General features: G+C 30.7%; 6 protein-coding genes across 11 annotated transcripts; 3 read left to right on the top strand and 3 right to left on the bottom strand.

Moving 5' to 3' along the window:
- The first annotated feature begins 194 nt into the window (after positions 1 to 194).
- On the top strand, positions 195 to 2709 carry EloB (transcription elongation factor elongin B). The gene is made up of 3 exons (XM_011635536.2): positions 195 to 376; positions 474 to 567; positions 1338 to 2709. Exons 1-3 carry the CDS (start codon positions 374 to 376, stop codon positions 1592 to 1594), a joined length of 354 nt encoding a protein of 117 aa, XP_011633838.1. The 5' UTR covers positions 195 to 373; the 3' UTR covers positions 1595 to 2709.
- On the bottom strand, positions 2700 to 4076 carry LOC105425011 (esterase OVCA2). Of its 3 annotated transcripts, none has more exons than XM_011635533.3 (5): positions 3918 to 4076; positions 3667 to 3829; positions 3255 to 3449; positions 2944 to 3084; positions 2700 to 2863 (listed from the first exon to the last, which is right to left on the bottom strand). In XM_011635533.3, exons 1-5 carry the CDS (start codon positions 3939 to 3941, stop codon positions 2706 to 2708), a joined length of 681 nt encoding a protein of 226 aa, XP_011633835.2. In that variant the 5' UTR covers positions 3942 to 4076; the 3' UTR covers positions 2700 to 2705. The 3 variants fall into 3 exon arrangements, with proteins under 3 accessions (XP_011633835.2, XP_011633836.2, XP_011633837.2); XM_011635534.3 differs by having other exon boundaries at positions 2700 to 2848; XM_011635535.3 differs by having other exon boundaries at positions 3667 to 3850; positions 3918 to 4065.
- Positions 4077 to 4340: 264 nt separating this feature from the next.
- Positions 4341 to 6102, bottom strand: mora (cysteine and histidine rich domain containing protein). The gene is made up of 4 exons (XM_011635532.3): positions 5858 to 6102; positions 5206 to 5768; positions 4936 to 5124; positions 4341 to 4839 (listed from the first exon to the last, which is right to left on the bottom strand). The coding sequence occupies exons 1-4, from the start codon at positions 5934 to 5936 to the stop codon at positions 4648 to 4650; spliced, it is 1023 nt and encodes a 340-aa protein (XP_011633834.2). The 5' UTR covers positions 5937 to 6102; the 3' UTR covers positions 4341 to 4647.
- A 520-nt stretch (positions 6103 to 6622) lies between these two features.
- On the top strand, positions 6623 to 8973 carry LOC105425008 (uncharacterized). Its single transcript, XM_011635531.3, has 5 exons — positions 6623 to 6948; positions 7081 to 7393; positions 7607 to 7954; positions 8179 to 8332; positions 8509 to 8973. Exons 1-5 carry the CDS (start codon positions 6908 to 6910, stop codon positions 8631 to 8633), a joined length of 981 nt encoding a protein of 326 aa, XP_011633833.2. The 5' UTR covers positions 6623 to 6907; the 3' UTR covers positions 8634 to 8973.
- A 599-nt stretch (positions 8974 to 9572) lies between these two features.
- Positions 9573 to 12529, top strand: LOC105425006 (protein zwilch homolog). The gene is made up of 12 exons (XM_011635526.3): positions 9573 to 9769; positions 9841 to 9904; positions 9973 to 10105; positions 10218 to 10452; positions 10528 to 10680; positions 10797 to 10949; positions 11038 to 11242; positions 11311 to 11390; positions 11479 to 11717; positions 11808 to 12032; positions 12123 to 12235; positions 12334 to 12529. The coding sequence occupies exons 1-12, from the start codon at positions 9650 to 9652 to the stop codon at positions 12408 to 12410; spliced, it is 1797 nt and encodes a 598-aa protein (XP_011633828.2). The 5' UTR covers positions 9573 to 9649; the 3' UTR covers positions 12411 to 12529.
- A 497-nt stretch (positions 12530 to 13026) lies between these two features.
- On the bottom strand, positions 13027 to 16723 carry CenG1A (Centaurin gamma 1A). Of its 4 annotated transcripts, none has more exons than XM_011635528.3 (13): positions 16257 to 16718; positions 15860 to 16092; positions 15623 to 15764; positions 15391 to 15522; positions 15038 to 15198; positions 14821 to 14963; positions 14538 to 14733; positions 14360 to 14462; positions 14059 to 14283; positions 13857 to 13974; positions 13539 to 13751; positions 13306 to 13450; positions 13027 to 13223 (listed from the first exon to the last, which is right to left on the bottom strand). In XM_011635528.3, exons 1-13 carry the CDS (start codon positions 16420 to 16422, stop codon positions 13047 to 13049), a joined length of 2154 nt encoding a protein of 717 aa, XP_011633830.2. In that variant the 5' UTR covers positions 16423 to 16718; the 3' UTR covers positions 13027 to 13046. The 4 variants fall into 4 exon arrangements, 3 of the variants coding, with proteins under 3 accessions (XP_011633830.2, XP_011633829.2, XP_011633831.2); XM_011635527.3 differs by having other exon boundaries at positions 14059 to 14286; positions 16257 to 16717; XM_011635529.3 differs by having other exon boundaries at positions 14059 to 14286; positions 15044 to 15198; positions 16257 to 16716.
- Between the last annotated feature and the right edge of the window lie 537 nt (positions 16724 to 17260).

The raw sequence follows: 17260 nt of genomic DNA, 5'->3' as shown, positions 1-17260 counted from the left end.
AGCATCGTGTGCTGCTGGCTTAAGACATTATTAGAATAATATTATTATTATTATTAGAATAATAGGATTTAAGATATGCTCTCTCGCTCTATCAACTTGAACCTAGATTTTAAAAGATGTCTCTAGTAATATAAGATCTATGGTTGAAAAGTTCCTATGATCATGCACATAAGAATAGGGAAAGAACGTGCATGCGTTGGAAAATTTCACAATCTGGGATGACTGCATGCGGCCTGATTGGTCCGGTGTATCCCGAAGGTCTGCTAGTAAACATAACAATTTAAGGGATAAGATAAGGCCTCGTATCCCAACAGCAATATATTAATTTTAGCATTACATTGTAATATTAGGTGTATATAATTAAATTTACGAAATGGTAAGCCTTAATTCGTTATTGATCCTTTGATCGATCAATAATTCAGTGTCTTGAGTGGATTAACCTTCAAATGCATTCATGATTTTTCCCATTGCAGGATGTTTTTTTAATGATCAGGCGAAAAAAATTAACAATATTTACTGATGCAAAGGATGACACCACGGTTCTCGAACTGAAGAAGATGATCGAAGGTAAGAAGCATGCATCATAAGTACGGTTGTATTTGTAACGATAGATTTTTGCTCGATTTGTCACCTGGCAATTCACAATTGGACGATCATTTCTTTGATAAAGCTGTCTTTTGGTTTGATGAGTGAATGTAGAATTAGATCTAATTACTGAAAGTATAGTGATGCTAGAGAATAAAATATAGTATGGTGACAATATTTGATATAAAACTTGTAATTAACACAAGAAGAATATGAAATTATGATGACCCCGATCATCCTGCGATGAAAGATTTCTTACTTAAAATACTTTAGTTTTAAAATTAGGACAAGTACAAAATATTTAGAATAAGAAAATTTTGAATGATATCGAATAAATATGAGAGGATTCAGAAAATAATGGATTATATAGCAGACATTTAATACAAATAACTGAAATGAAATTACAGAATGGAAAATAATAAACACTGAAATAAATTACAGAATGGAATATAGTAAACACTTAAAAATAATATATTTTACACTGACAGCTTTATTAGGGAAATATGTTTTAAATAATCTCTATAAATGAATTATGATTAAAATTATTTTAACTATATAATTTTGTATATTTAGAATCTTATACTTATTACTAATAGATAATTTTTAACATATCTCCCATAGTTCTGATATCATCATTGAATATTATAATAATAATAATCTATAATAATAATTTACTAATTAATATTATTGGAAATTGTTAAAAAATTTTTATTAAAATTATTAGTAATAATACAATTGCAATATACTTCTAGGTATAATGAAAGTACCACCGGCAAATCAGCAGCTATTTAATAAAGAGAATATGTTAATGTCTGATAGCAAGACTCTACAAGATTATGGGCTGACATCAGCAACTGCGAAAGCACAATGTCCCGCATTAGTTGGTTTAGCTCTGCGTCAGCCTGATGGTCAGTTTGAACCTCTCGAAATGACACCATTCTCACTACCACCAGATCTCCCCGATGTTATGAAATCTCAAGAAAATAACGGTCAAGAACAGTCCCCTTGAAATAATGCAAATGATATTGTGTCAATTGACGATGAAGTTTTGTGTTTTACACAATTTAGTAATCGTCAGAGCGGCTCTGAATAAAGGAGGAAGAAAGGGAATCTTACGTACTATGTATGTGAATATTAGAATGTGAATACTGCGGTTCTGAATACCATATAAATATTAGATGCATACAACTTTACGCAAATATTCAGAGCTGCAAAATTTTTCAATGTTCAATTTAATGAAGATGCTATATAATCACGCAATTTTCAGTCATGTGTGCAAGGACATGTGATGAGTACTAATTTGTACTTGATTATTAGACTGAAAGTGATATAATAAAAAAATTCTGCTCACTATTGCGCATCAAACCAAATTTATATAGCTATAAAATTATTAACATAAGTGTTTTGTTATGGTCAAAATGCAAATATAAATACCTCAGCTTATGTTTAAGTTACAGGTATAGCTTAATTATTTTAAAATATCTTTTCAATATCTTCAAACTGAATGTTTTCTCTAGCTGTGCTTTATGTAACTTGAATTTGTCAAATATATATATATATATATATATATATATATATATATATATATATTTATATATTCCTTGCACTGCAAGGAAAAAACAGATGCAATGTTTTGTAAAATATGCATTGTGTTTCTTATTTAACAAATGTGATCCTAATATGGATATCTAAATTGCAAATTTTTGAAAGTCACTTCCTATTGGCATTAATGCAGACTGGATCTGAGATGATATATAATAAACATTAATTGTAAAATATGAATGCTCCAATTAATTTCTAGTTCTATTTGATATTGTATCCTATTAATTATCGTCTAACTTATACAGTTTTATAAGCAACACCATTTAACTGTATGTTATGATAAAAAAATTTTGTAACACTCATAAGAAATGTCATGCTACATGACAGCAAAAAATATATATATAATTATATCTTTATTTAATATTTTTAAAAATCCTCTGACGTTTATCTATTATTCACATATGTACGTAATTTATTTACTTATTATTCATGTACACGTACACATCTACGTTTTCTTCAATAAAACTACATGCTGAAATAGCGGAATGAGATTCAGTAATAAAACAAGAAAGTCATTGTTAACTGTTCGAATTTTTATATTTGTTAAGCATTTCTATTATAAAATCCCTATAAATATCTTTTTTACTTGGTACATAATGGCCACCTTCATGCCGTATCTCTTTTTTATTTGGGAAAAGGCAACTGATTTGCTCTGCCATTACTGTAAAAAGCAGTACTTGAATTAGGAATAAAACAATATTAAATGCAATTTTCGACATTCAATATATCAATTAAATCAATAAATCATAATCATACCTGTTGGAATTACTTGATCATTTTCTCCATAAATATGTAAAGAAGGTATATCAATTTCTTCATTATAATATTTCGCGTGAGGTGCGCATAATGATTTGAATCCAGATATCAGAATGGCAAAGTCAAATTCAATTTGCAATACTGCAAATTACATTTATTATTATTACATGTGCATTAATATTATATATGTATATATAGAAATGGTAGGCACACACACACACACACACACACACACACACACACACACACACACACACACACACACACACACACACACACACGTATGTATGCATATAATTTTATAAACTTACTTTTCTTCTTTTTCATAGCACATAATATACTAACAAAAGCAGCTCCCTGTGAGAAACCCAATATGCCATCAAAAGGGCCTTGTTCCGAAAATGTCTTCTTGATTAAAGATATACTGTTGTCAAATCCTACACACAATTCACTGGGTACAGTAGCTTTAAATACATGATCTTCCGTATTAAACCACCATCCATATCCTGTAATTTATAGAATGTTAAATGATATTGAGTATGCTCTATTTAATACAAATCAACACAAATATCATTTCTTTCTCAACATTCAATAAGTAACACAGATAAAATGATATTATTAAATGGAATCATTAAATACAAATGCCTATCAAACCATAATGCAATTATTGCATAAAATGATACTACAAGAAACTTGATAATTTTATTAGTATTTTTTTCATACCGTTTTCATCTATATCTTCTTGACCAGTATCATTCTTAGATGGTACTTTATGTGGCGCTCTAATAAAAGTGAAATCTATTTCTTTTTTAAATCCTTTCCTCAGTGAACCTAACTTAGCACTGAAAATCACATCTGATTGCATATATCCGTGAAGCGCCAGGATCTAAAGTAAAAAAAATATTCTCTAACGTGCATTAATTTGTCAATATGTCTCTCTATATTCTTAATGAATTAATGAATAAATTACTTACCCGCAATTTCTTGGTTGTCAGCATTATTTGATTTGACTCAATCAACTGTAAGATAAACAGTTAAATGCATGCTTCTCATAGTCAAGAAGGTTAGTGTATACAGTTACGAAATTTAATTCGTCCTTTATGCATTGTCTTCCTCCAATCATAGCGACTGTTAGGTTGAAAAAAGATGGCGTAAAGGATGTAAAGGATGAATTAAAAACTTAAAAAACTAAAATAAAAACTTTTGTATTCTTGTTTTTTATTCTTAACAAGATTAGCTTTCGTAAATTAAATATCTATTATAATGGTTCTTGAGAAAAGTTCAGAATGAAAAAATAATTCCAAAAGATAGATTTAATTTTATACATATATTTATCACAGATGCAGATGCAACTCTTACAAGTTTTCTTTTATAGGAAAGAAAAAATTCATGAGACATTAATGCAAAACGTTTATTAAATTCTTTTCTTTTAGAAACTGTGAGTGGAGTTAAATTCTACTAAAAAAATATATATATATATAACATACTATAAACAGTTTGAATATTCCAGATTTTATCAAAAAAAGAAAATTGAAATTTTCCATGTTTTTAACATGGCATTAAAATTTTATAACTTATAACATAAAATGGTCAACATAACTTCGTATCTTTTGAGTAAAATCTAACTCGAGTAAATCATTACAAAAAAGTAAATTATGTCGGTTCTACCATACATTCTTTAACAATTAAATAATTAATTAACATTTAAAGATCACTAAGATCCACAGCTTCGATTTGTGTATTGAGATTTAAAACGCTTTCATTATTTTCAGAACTTTTTGGATTTGTTTTTCTAGGAACATCTAACTTTGTCCAAGAACCAGGTTCAGCCTTCTTTAATTTAATTTCTACTTTGGTTGGCAGCATATTTACGTTACTTTCTTCGACATTAACAATCTGAAAGGAAAATAAATATATGTAATACAATGCAATATGATAAATTAGTCCTATTAGGTATATATCAAAAACTAAAATACTAAAATTAAAACATACTCCTGTTAATTCTATATCAAGATTATATCTCGAATTTTCTTCTATAAAGAATAAATCTACAGTCAGATGGATAGGATTTAATTTTACAACAGATTGACTGGGCAGGTATTTCTTTGCAAATATAGAAACGACTATAAATGATCCAGCTTGATGCCAGTCCATCCTACACTGAGCCTTCTTTCCCATATCCTGGAACAAATGGACTTTATATTTCAATTGTCAAGAAACAATATTACTCAATATTATTCAATTTATCTATAAATAGCATACCGTAGAAAACCATACATGATTGCCTTGTGAACAACCTAGCTGTTCCAAAAATGAAGAAAACTCTGTTGTCTTCTTCTGACAACAAGACCAATATTTCATGCCTTCATGAAAAATAGGTGAACCAGGATGATAATTGCAAATCTCTTCATTAGAAGCAGGTCCTGTGAAAATTCCTTTACAAGCATTGTTTTTACAAGTTTGTCCTATTTGTACTACACTGTCTCTTGATTTGTCATTTTTTAAAGCTGTCAATCCTTTAATTTGTTCTAGGAGAGCAGGAGATATCGTTGGCGATAACGTAACTTGAGGTGCGTCGAAAGGAGGTCTTTTTAAGAACGTTTCATTACTTAAAGGCTTTGCAGTGACCTGTATTACTTCGTTGACATTACACTTGTCAACCGGAAGTTTCTTCGGTTCCGATGGCTTCACGTTCGAATGCTTTGACTTCGTGCAACCCTTGATGTTCAAAAACTCGGTAAAATCTGTACATTTTTTGTTACAACAGGACCATCCTTTGTATGCGTCATGAAATACTGGTTGTCCCGGATGATGAACACAATCGTCTGCAAGAAAATTGGTAAGAACACTTACTTTTGTCGTTATTAAATAAAACGGTAATAACGGTTTACAAAAATATATATATGCAACTTACCATCCTTATTGTTGTTCGGATCAAATTTCTTCCCACAGCCACGATGATAGCAATGCAACAGATCTGTCTCCTGTGACATTTCGAGAATATTTAACGTTTGACTTGTTTGTTACGATAATTTTCGCAGGAAGACCTCGATACGAATGTGAATGTCAATGCGCAATGCGTTCCGTTGTCACAACTCTTTTCCCGGCTTTCGAGAAAATTCCAACATAGGATCTAGGATCTAGATTTCTGAAACTTCCGAGTATCGATACTACAGCAACGAGTAATATCGAATCGATACTCATACTATTATCAAGACATCAAGATTCGATACTATCGAATTTTGTTATCAAATCGATAGCAAGATTCGATAGCGGTACTTCGCGAAAGAATGCGTGTAAAATAAAAGTATAATAAATTTATTTAAGATCATAAAATTATAAAAGCCTAGTATTAATTAGAGTTTTTCAAAGAGTCGTCTTTTTATCTTTAAAAAATTTTTTATTTTTAATTTTATTATAATTACTTTTTATATTATCCGCTTTAAAAAAAAAAAAATCTATTCGAAATAGTTTACGATTAATTATCAGTTACAAAAATAGTGAGTTTGACGTAGTAAGCATGACCATTATTTAAGATAGGACATTTATTATTATTTCCTATGTACATTCCTGGTTTCGGAATCAGATGGATGGAATCACAAAGATCAAAGATACCGACATGGAATGTCACTGCTTACATTGGACTATCGTTTAAAAACATCATTCAAGTGCTTCCTATGTCTATCATTTTATTCTTATTTAATATTCGGCGAACAAGAATAAAATGATACACATAGGACACTTGAGTTTTTGAACTTCTGATCCAAATTCTAGCGGTCTTCCAAGTCAGATGGCGCTTCATATGTTTGATTTAAAAAGAAATCGCCAAAGCCGTTTAAATCCGTTGCCGAAACGTCGTCAACAGCTGTTAGATAGCTGTATAGATCGGATTCTAATAGCTTTTTGACATTCCACATCAGTAGACTGTAAATACGGTGCCAGGTTGCTTCGAGTATAGACGAGAATGAAAAGGACGAAATCGAAAGCTGTCAATTCGGCGCTCAGGTAAACGAGAAACAGGTCCACTTTCGAAGTAACATATTTGTTTTGTTTCCAATAAGAAACACGCGATGGCAGTATATAATTATCGTTACTTTGTCGTGGTAATGACTGAGAAAGGAAAATTAAACTTTTCAGCAACACGAAGAATATAGGTACACAGACAGAAAATTTCGTTCTAGACAGTTCTATAAGAATTGCAAAGCTGGAGGAACTAGTGAAACTAATGCAACTTGAAAATAATGTTTTAAGAAAGCATATGGAAAGCAATGTGCCTGACGATATACATCATAAGTCTCTTCATCTTGCTCAGCAGGCAATATCAAAAAGTGCTGAAAAGTCTGGTTGTGGCTGTAAAGGAAATTGTTCATCACGGATATGTAGTTGTATGAAAAAGAATAACAAGTGCAACCTGTCGTGTAGATGTGATGATGAAAAATGTCAAAATCAGGTAATCCATTGTTTGCTTCTATTGTTACTTGAATATAGAATATCTTTATTATATATATATATATATATATATATATATATATATATATATGATGATTATTATATATATATATAATATTATATAATAAATATAATAATATATATATAATAATCTATATATATATATATATATATAGATAGTAACTTTAATAAGAAAAAATTTAATATTTTATAGAAATCCAATTATATTCAAGAAAATAAAGAAAATGTGAAGATAAAGGATATGGAAACATTTAAGACACCAAACACCAAAAAAAATAAAGATAAAGAAAAACTTAAAAGCAATAAAGGCTTGTTTAGTCCAGATATAAAAGAAATCTACAATGATTTGGAAGAGATGCAATTTAGTGATATTAATTTCAGTTTTGAAAAGGACACGATGATTAAAGACTTTCAAACAGATTCAGATATCATTACCATTAATATAAAACATAAGAAAGAAAAGAAGAAAAAAGAAAGTAATGAACAACAAGAATCAATAGAGAAAGTACAAAATGTAAAAGATGGAAGAATTAACGATCAGGTTCAAATTCAAGATTCTTTATTTATATTTATAGAGACTTATTATTCCTTGCTTTCAAAATGCTATTCAAATTTTTATAATTTTTAAAAATTCGAAATCTCTGTCAAATATAGATGAAATGCATATTAGATATGATATAATTCTATATATTTATATTTCACTATTTTTTATAAGATAATTTATAAATATCTTTTTATTTATTTTATCTTTGTATGTATATACAGTTATTATTTGATCCAATGAAACCAAGATATCAGTTATCACGAACACCACCGAATAGTAAGAAGTTGGAAAAACCACAAGAGCCTGAGAACACAATTCAGCATCGATTGTATTCTAAGTCAAATGAAGAAATTGCTATATCCCCTGAAATCCGAGGTATGTTATTATGTTACTTTAATTGTAATAAAAATTAAGATAATATGAAATAACTCCATATCATTTCTTATAGAATATTGAGGATTGGTTGAGAGAAGTTAATTTAATATAAACTATAAATAGTCTAGTTGATTACAAATATTATCTTCTAAACCGCCATGTATAATGAATTTCAGATATTAAAGAAGAAAAAGTTGATTGGGAAGAGCACACTGCACAATTAATTCCATGTAAAAAATGCAAAAGAACTTTCATGCCCAACCGAATTCAGAAACATGAAGCTTGTTGCAAGAAGATTTAAATATCGAAGAAACAGAAATCATTTAATCTTAATCTTAATCTTTTTTTACAAGTTATTCTGCGATTCAACATTTATTTTTTTAATTTTATTTGGAAAAGTATGTGATGATGTGAATTTTAATGACAACATATGGTAACAACTTAGATATAATAAGATCATGCATCTGACAAGTATTATAGTATAATTTTAAATTAAATTTAATTATTTTATCATGAACATATTCTTTTTTCGTATAGAGATAAAATCAATATGATCAAAAAACTTTATTATTAAAAAAAAAAATTATAATTCTAAACTTTTTAAAATTATAAACCCAATTATTAAAAGGCTTTGAATTGAATTCAGTTTTTTTTTTATTTTCTTTTTAATTACAGTTATATTACGATATTGTGAATGATTTTGATTAAACTCCGATTAACTTAATTGATAATTTAACTGTTAGAAATTTTTAGAAATAAGTAATTTTTAATAATCTAAATAATAAATAATTTTAAAATAATTTTTAAATACATGATTCATTACCACCTAATAAAAGTAATGATTTTATTCATGTTAATAAAGAAAAAGTATTCGACTAGTTAATTATTAATTAAATCGATTTTGAAGTTACTTTATATCTGCTAAGATAAGTTTATTTACAATGTTGTATATTAGAAATTGAAAGAAGAAAAACAGATGTCTTATCAAAAATATTCAAATTTAAGCGCTTCTAGATCTTTCAAAGTGTTAGCAATGTGTAATTCAGACCTTGCGCATTATAAAGAAATATTTGGAATAAATATTAATTTTAAGAAATAAAAATACGGAATAAAGATTAAACATGACGCATGAGTTCCGATTTACAATAAGTGATTTAAACCTTAAGCCATAAAAAATTGACCAATCACAGTCGATTAGTCTCCTATTCTTCGACTATAATTCGTCCATTTCTTATGGCTTAAGGCTTAAATTACTTATTGCAGACCGGACGCACTCACACGCGCCATCTTTGATGCCGTTTAATTTAATGTAGTAAAATGGAACTTTTAAAAGATGCCTTGCAATCACACGTTCGAGCCAGCAAAGTTAGATTATCATACGTGGACGAGTTATTTCCAGATCTCAAGGGTAATTCGTACATCGTTCTTCACAAAAATGTAAGTGAAAAAATACAAAACTTATTTTTGTCCTGTGATTTTGTAATGATGATCACTGCAATTTGCCTCAGGTTCCTGGTACGCGAGTTCTGGATTACGAGAAAAATGAACAAAGCTTCGATGAATGTTCGATGAGTAATAAACACGTGTTTAAATTTACTTATGTTTTCTTAGAAACATATGAAATATAAACTATTTTCTAGGACATGACATCAGCGGTTCGCCTCTGGAGTATTCGTTTGGTAATTGCGAGTTTGATGACACCATCATAATTACAAAACAGAACTGGCGGAAAGAAGAAGAGTTGTATTTGCCACTAAGTAGAACGGATGCAAGGTGCATAAGATTATTGAAATATTTCTAATGTTCAATAATATCCAATAGAATTTATAAGAGATGTTTTTATTATCTATTAAAAGTTTTCAATGAGATGTGTATTTGTTCTTAGTACTGCATTGAATGCATGTCTGGAGTGTCTTGATAGTAATACTTTGCCAATATTAGCTCTCTGTGATGGAAAAGATCTTAAGCAGAGCAGGCTTATTGGTGCCATTGTCTCTGAAGATTGGTTTACTACACTGGAAGCTGTTTCAACTGGTATGACAAGCATGACAACAATAAAAAATGAATGTCACAAGATTATACAGGAACATCTTAAACAGTCACTTGCACAAGAACAGGATGTATGTAATACTCAACTTAAGATTTAATTGTTTTATAATATTTAAGAGTTTTAATCAATTTTTAAAATATTATAGATTAAGATATCTGTATTCAATGCTGTTGATGTGTTTGGAATAAGACAAGAGACAATTGATTGGAATAAAACTATCAAAAGTGATTTTGAAGGAAGCATTAGTGTCGAAACATATTCAACTAGCTTAGATTTAAGGCTGCCAAAAAGTACTTTGGTACATAGTACATACAGTTGGTACAAACAATTTTTGTGTAAGATTTCATTCTTACATATGATATGTAAGAATGAAATCTTACACAAAAACATATATGTACATATTGCTGTATCTAGATAGTTGAAATAAACGCCGCATGGAAGGATAGCCCATTAAAAGAATTGAGATGTCAACTATTTTTGTTAAGCCAGTATTTATCAACGATAGATGAATACAAGAAGAATGTAAATTTACAAAATCCAATAAAATTCGCAACACCATATTTGGAGGTAAATATCTTTCTAGTAATATTTTCTAAAAAGTCATATTTTCTATTGTTATTTTTTTATATTTTAGCTTATATCCATAATGTTTTAGGAACACGACATTGTAATCGAAAAATTAAATTTTTTATTGAATGGAGATTTTAGTTTTCGGAAGTCTATTAATAGGAGTTTTAAAAAAATCAATCATGTAAATAAGGAGGATGCTGAGATTGACATAAAACTACTCGAGCGAGTACAAAGCGTCTCTCTGAGATATGACATGGATTTTACCGATTTCTTATGGGAAATACTTATAAGTAAAATTCTTTTTATTATTTATTATATATGTTATTTTATTTAATCATTTATTTTCTTACATGTGAAGAATCATCAGAATATCCACAAATGACAAATTATATTGAAACAGTTCTAAAAGAAATTCTTGAGCATAAATTCACACCACAGGTGATTAAGAAAACATATTCAAGTTTATGTCAATTATAATTTTTTATGATTAAAAAAGTTTGTAAAAATATTTTGGTATGTTTATTAGATAAACGACACGAATTCAACGAGATTTGTGAAACATCTTTATAATCTACATCATCAAGAAACAATATCTCATTTATTAATGGGAAGTATACCATTGGAACTTATTGTGGATATGGGATTTAAGAAACTTGCCCGAGATTATTTGCATATCTTGAGAGGAGCACAACTTATCAATTTATGTGACATACGACAGAAACTAAACAATGTATCTTTCGGAATCTTCAACACGGAGAATTATAGGTAATAAAAATATAGAGAGAAGAGAGAAATACTCTATAAACTGAATAGATTAGATAGAGTTGATATTAATTGCGATTTTATTACTTGCAGGAAAAAAATGGTTACGTTAGCACAAATTCATATCTGTCTAGAGTGCATGTTGCTTATTGAAGGACATCTGGAATGTTCAACTGAAAATTTGCAAAGTTTATTTGCTTATGCTTATAAAAAGTTTGTTTCCGAGTCTCCTTTGCAGCATTATAATGAGCTTAACAACCGAATCTTTACATTGACAGTGCTTCTACCTAATATGTTAGCTAACAACATGAATAAAATGTAAAGTTTCACGTTGTGGTAGTATTATTAGTATAAATAAATATTGATAGAGACAAAAATTTATATGTAAAAACATCTGTCTCATTTCAGAGATCCTTCTGTATGGAGAGCTTCGATTTCATCTTATTCTGCTGCATCAAAACTAACGACTACCACTTACTATAGCAAACTTCCTATTTTTCCAATAAATTTATTTTCTACTGGTAAAGCAAAATTATATCGATAAAAAATAAAAAAAAAATTCGTGCCGTATAATAAGATTGAATTCTCTTAAATATTAATAATTTTTTTTTTTCTTCAGATGATGTAGATGTACAAGAAGAAATGGTTCACGGCATAAGCGCAACATCGTCATCGACGAAATGTAAAAAACTATAAAATATTCTTGAATATGAAGAAATCAGAAATTAGAGTTTCAGAAATACAATTTTGAATAAACGGGACATGGTATGTGATGTGATTGTTTAATAATCAATAAAATAAAATTATAAAAGCAATCTCTTTTCAAATACAGTTACATGTATTAGATGTATAAATATAACTACATCTATGAGTGTTTGTACTCTCAGTCATCGACAATATACACTCGAGCATGCTATTAGTCATTCTCCGTGATTGACATAAATCTTATCGAATTATCGTATTGCAGTGGTCTCTCTTTTTTTTTTTTTAAGATTTCAATGTACAAAAGTATATCGTATTTAAAATTTCTCGTTCAATTCGAGATGAATTTCATAATTGATATTAAAATGAATTTGTTACATGCAATAAAAATTCTTCACAGAGTATAAAATTAATACTTCAAATTGATTGTTATTACATAATTAAATTTCGTTCAATGTATTTTGGTAGTTCTTTCGAATAAATATTTAAAAGCGATAAAACCTCCTTCCTTTCGCTAGTGAGTCGCTAAACAAAGCATTGGTTTGTAAGTACATAGTATCAACAACGTATTTCATTGCGTAAAATGCAGGCAGGGTGATTAAGGCATATCTTTTTTTTTTTTTTTGAACTTTAATACTGAGACGTGTCTACGTCATCCATCCCGGAGACACTGGCTTGTTCCAATACCTCGAGTAGTTTTTGCATTTCCATAGAATCGGACGAGTTATCGAGCGTTCTTTCCAGAGCTCGCACATACGACATGCACGTTCGTCCTTCATGATCCAAATTCTGCGGATTCGCTTTATGCTGCAAAATTCACGACAACCAAGCGTTACAGCATACGATAACGAGCACGTGTTTTAAATAAATAAAAAAGAAAGATACATACCCATATTAAAAGTTGTGCCATTGCTAGATTCCCGGTTGCACATGCTAGATGTAATGGTGTCCTCAGATCTTCCGTGCTGACCGATATATTGATGTCCTCGTAACTACAGCGAGCGAGACATAAGGTAAACGCTCTCATGTCTCCCCTATATATTTCAAAATTATAAGATCACGAGATGTCATATATTTAATTAACTTCCGAAGTTCTGCGTTCGGTTAAACGAGATACTTTACCGGCAAACCGAATCGATGAGCAGTTTTCCTAAAGATATGTTTGGATTGATCGGCGGTAGGAAAAGTTTGTCTTCGTACTTCCACCGAATCCACTGCTCCTTTTCCTCCCTAGACGAATCCGAAACAGGTTTTTGTTTTCCGTTTAAACAATACTCCCAGATACTGTTCGCTATGTCGTTGCCAAGAGCCAACATGACGCTTAGGTGACCTGCGCTAAAGCCGTCGTTAAAGATGCGTAAAATAACAAACATCGATGACATGAGACGAGGGTTAATCGAGCATGTAGTTACACGCGGCGAGACTTTGTATCATACTTACGACCAGTCATCCAGATCCAAGGATCGTACTTTGGATATATGCGAACCTAAGTTTCTATGGATACCGGAGCATTCGATGCACATTAGCACGCCCAGATTAAGGCTGGCCCAATCCGGATCTGAAGTAATGTTATCGTGAAAATTGTACATTTCATCGTCATGAGACTCAATATTCGTACGGTAATTGATGAAAATTTACTCACTCGGCGCACCGCAGTCAACACATGCATCATTCCCCGAAACTTTGTTTTTTATACAATGCATTTTAAACGCGTCAGTTTCATTTTTCTTATCGCCGTCGCTGTTCTGCAAACTGGATAATATTTGCTGCTCAATCGCGGTAATCCAGCTGTCCCGTTCTTCGGCGTTGTTTGCTTCAAAGTGCCAAGTTTTGTTCTCCAAAGAGATAATGGAAAACTCAAAACTATCTTCTAAAAGAATCGAATATATACGCATGTGTGTATAAAAAATATATTAAAATGTGAAATACATGAGGTGTAATACCTTGAGCATTATATGATTTGGAACCTTTCGGCGTTTTGCCAGGTACTTTCACAGTAACATATTGCAAGAGTATTTCCTTCCCATTAGTATCATTCATATAATCCTAAAAAATCTCTTTTTATAATAAATTGCATAAATTCGTTAAATAATAAAGCATATAGATAGATATGATAATTACATGTAAACTCGAATGATACGTCAAGCGACCATCCTCTAACAAAGTGACATATTTCTTCTTCCATTCCTTCAATGATTTGCTACTTCGTTTAAACAAATAACCTTGTTTTACTGGTATCTCTCTACCAACACCCATTTCGCCCATATATTTCTCTTTCTTAGAAGGCGTAAATATATTCGATTTTCTTCTAAATTTCCTGAAAAATAAAAAAAAATAACCATCAAATGTACTGAAAGAGATAGAAAAATAGAATACACATTAAAAAGATGCATATTATTCAAACCTGATAGTAGTTGGTGTTAAAATTGATGAACGCAATTCTCCATGTTGATTCTGCATATTATGAAAATTATCATTCAGCAATGACGAATCATTTGGCATAGAACTATTATGAATTGATCGACAATCTTCGTCTTTTTCTGAAATCTGTTGAAAGACAAAAAATTTATATTTTAACGATCTCGACTTTTAACAATTTGTTGAAAGATAAATTGACACACATTTACTTTCAATGAATTCGTAGTCTCTGTCTCCTTGTTATGAAGTTGTATGTTCTTAGTAACAGTAGGGACTGTGAATTTAACATCATTCTCTGTGGTATGTTGACACACATCGCAGGAAAAATTTTTCATCGATATGTTCTGTATAATTTTCTGACACACTGAAATTTTTCTATCATTAGTGCAGTTAATTAATATTAACATAAAAAAATACAATTTTTCATCAATATGTTCTGTATAATTTTCTGACACACTGAAATTTTTCTATCATTAGTGCAGTTAGTTAATATTAATATAAAGAAATATCATGTTTTAATATATATCTGATTATTTTTCAGGATGAATATTCTTACCATCTTGAAATACTCTTTCAACATTTAAACCATAAATAGCACAAGTTTCATAATAAGGGCATCTTAAATCACAAGCCAGTTTCCGCGGTCTGACATCTTTTATGACACGAGGATTGCTGTCATTAATCGAATCTATAAAATAAATACAGCATTAAAGAAGGCAAATCTAAAAAAAAATCAATAAAAAAAGAAATTTTTACAAAATTTATATATCTGCCTCCGACATATGTACCTTGTACGCCTACAAGTATTTTTGGTACTTCTGACATATTCCGGAAGGAGCACATTCTATTATAAAAATTGCAAACTATAGAGAAACTCTCTTCATTTTCTAAGCTGAATACAAGTAATAAAGCATCTATCCAGGCTGAAAACTGTAACAGATATATTCATTATTGTTCAATCTATTAATGAAACTGAAAGCCAGTATTGGCAAATGGAAGAATATACAAAACAAGTGTCTATGTACCTGAGCCTCTGGTATACCACCTTCGTCTCTGATTAAGAGAAGGTAACTCTGATCATTTATAAAAATCTCCTTTTTAAAGCGGCCACCTTCTGGTGATTCCTCATGCATAAAAGAGCCAGTAAGATATCTATGAACCAGAGCCGACTTTCCCGAATCCGAGGAACCAATGATTCCCAAATGTAATTCCGGGACATCTCTCGCCAATGTCCATTCATGGCTGTTAACGAAGGAATCTAGATGAATGCAAACTTACATTATTACATATAACATAACTTTTATCACAAAATTGCATCAAATTATATATATCATTATCATTACACACTGCACGAATGAGCGATGCAACCACAGCAAGTATCTGCTAATATTATCAAGCGTAGAATAAAGTGACAAAGTGTACCTTCTATCGCCACGACATGCTCGCGAATTTGCTTAGCAATGTGCGCGTCGGGCACGAGCTCTATCAGATCGTAAATAGCATATATCGAGGGGTGTACGCTCTCGAAACGTTGTATTTCCTGTCTAATAGCGAGAGAATGATCGTGCCCACTTTGGCCAGTTGTCATTTTTTTTCCCCCAACGTTCAATTTTCTTTGGCGACGATCTATCACATTAACAGCATAACTCCGAGATGCATCGTGCGGAACGTCAACGGAAGAGATAGGTAGGTTGTTGAGGCCCGATGACGTTGACGCTGTTCATGTAACATATGTCAAATCCCAATATTGATAAACATTATCAGTCGGGATCGGCGATGTTGGTTAGGTGACTGATTCGCGACCGCGGGGGGAAACGCGCAGTTTTCATGTTGCGTTGATCTCAACAATATGGCTGATATCCTCCTTGGCTTATGTCAAGTGGTGTTCCTAAAGACCGGTAGACATCTCACCGAGGATAGATGAACCACAGAGTTTCAAACCATCTTCACACTAGCCCCCCAACTATGAGTAAATTAAATAAAAAATAGCTCAATTTGCCCCCGAAATTTGTTTTGTTAATAACTCTTTTACTAGAAATGTGCAAACGAAAATTCGAAATGCGCATACATGTGCAAACAATGAGCAATCGAATGAACTACAGAAACTTTATGTTTTTCAATGTTGGGGGGCTATTTTCACACATGTTATACTTCCCACATAGTTTTCCCCATATACTTCCCACTTAGTTTTTCCCATATACTTCCCACATAGTTTTTCCCATATACTTCCCACATAGTTCTTCCCATATATTTCCCACATAGTTTTTCCCATATACTTCCCACATAGTTTTTCTCACATACTTCCCACATAGTTTTCCTCATATACTTCCTACATAGTTTTTCCCATATACTTCGTACATAGTTTTTCCCATATACTTCCCACATAGTTTTTCTTACATACTTCCCACATAGTTTTTCCCATATAC

This window comes from Pogonomyrmex barbatus, unplaced genomic scaffold (assembly GCF_055798465.1).
Source record: "Pogonomyrmex barbatus isolate J1 unplaced genomic scaffold, ASM5579846v1 scaffold1, whole genome shotgun sequence".
Classification (NCBI taxonomy): domain Eukaryota; kingdom Metazoa; phylum Arthropoda; class Insecta; order Hymenoptera; family Formicidae; genus Pogonomyrmex; species Pogonomyrmex barbatus.
The sequence above is the reverse complement of the archived record's forward strand: the minus strand, read 5'-3'. Positions and strand labels throughout refer to the sequence as shown.

What these genes read in the sequence shown, in the direction of transcription:
- CenG1A (XM_011635527.3), bottom strand. Translation starts at nt 16,422, where the DNA reads ATGACAACTGGCCAAAGTGGGCACGATCATTCTCTCGCTATTAGACAG. An exon ending in AATACTTGTAGGCGTACAAG is followed by an intron (nt 15,523 to 15,622) that starts GTACATATGTCG and finishes TTTATTTTATAG; the next exon opens with ATTCGATTAATGACAGCAAT. An exon ending in CTCATCGATTCGGTTTGCCG is followed by an intron (nt 13,451 to 13,538) that starts GTAAAGTATCTC and finishes TGAAATATATAG; the next exon opens with GGGAGACATGAGAGCGTTTA.
- LOC105425008 (XM_011635531.3), top strand. Translation starts at nt 6,908, where the DNA reads ATGAAAAGGACGAAATCGAAAGCTGTCAATTCGGCGCTCAG. An exon ending in GCTGTCAATTCGGCGCTCAG is followed by an intron (nt 6,949 to 7,080) that starts GTAAACGAGAAA and finishes TAAACTTTTCAG; the next exon opens with CAACACGAAGAATATAGGTA. An exon ending in TATATCCCCTGAAATCCGAG is followed by an intron (nt 8,333 to 8,508) that starts GTATGTTATTAT and finishes AATGAATTTCAG; the next exon opens with ATATTAAAGAAGAAAAAGTT.
- LOC105425006 (XM_011635526.3), top strand. Translation starts at nt 9,650, where the DNA reads ATGGAACTTTTAAAAGATGCCTTGCAATCACACGTTCGAGCCAGCAAA. An exon ending in AGCATAAATTCACACCACAG is followed by an intron (nt 11,391 to 11,478) that starts GTGATTAAGAAA and finishes TATGTTTATTAG; the next exon opens with ATAAACGACACGAATTCAAC. An exon ending in AATAAATTTATTTTCTACTG is followed by an intron (nt 12,236 to 12,333) that starts GTAAAGCAAAAT and finishes TTTTTTCTTCAG; the next exon opens with ATGATGTAGATGTACAAGAA.
- mora (XM_011635532.3), bottom strand. Translation starts at nt 5,936, where the DNA reads ATGTCACAGGAGACAGATCTGTTGCATTGCTATCATCGTGGCTGTGGG. An exon ending in TCCGAACAACAATAAGGATG is followed by an intron (nt 5,769 to 5,857) that starts GTAAGTTGCATA and finishes ATTTTCTTGCAG; the next exon opens with ACGATTGTGTTCATCATCCG. An exon ending in TTGATATAGAATTAACAGGA is followed by an intron (nt 4,840 to 4,935) that starts GTATGTTTTAAT and finishes TTTTCCTTTCAG; the next exon opens with ATTGTTAATGTCGAAGAAAG.
- EloB (XM_011635536.2), top strand. An exon ending in ACTGAAGAAGATGATCGAAG is followed by an intron (nt 568 to 1,337) that starts GTAAGAAGCATG and finishes ATATACTTCTAG; the next exon opens with GTATAATGAAAGTACCACCG.
- LOC105425011 (XM_011635533.3), bottom strand. Translation starts at nt 3,941, where the DNA reads ATGCTGACAACCAAGAAATTGCGG. An exon ending in AGAAGATATAGATGAAAACG is followed by an intron (nt 3,450 to 3,666) that starts GTATGAAAAAAA and finishes TATAAATTACAG; the next exon opens with GATATGGATGGTGGTTTAAT. An exon ending in TGATCAAGTAATTCCAACAG is followed by an intron (nt 2,864 to 2,943) that starts GTATGATTATGA and finishes TCCTAATTCAAG; the next exon opens with TACTGCTTTTTACAGTAATG.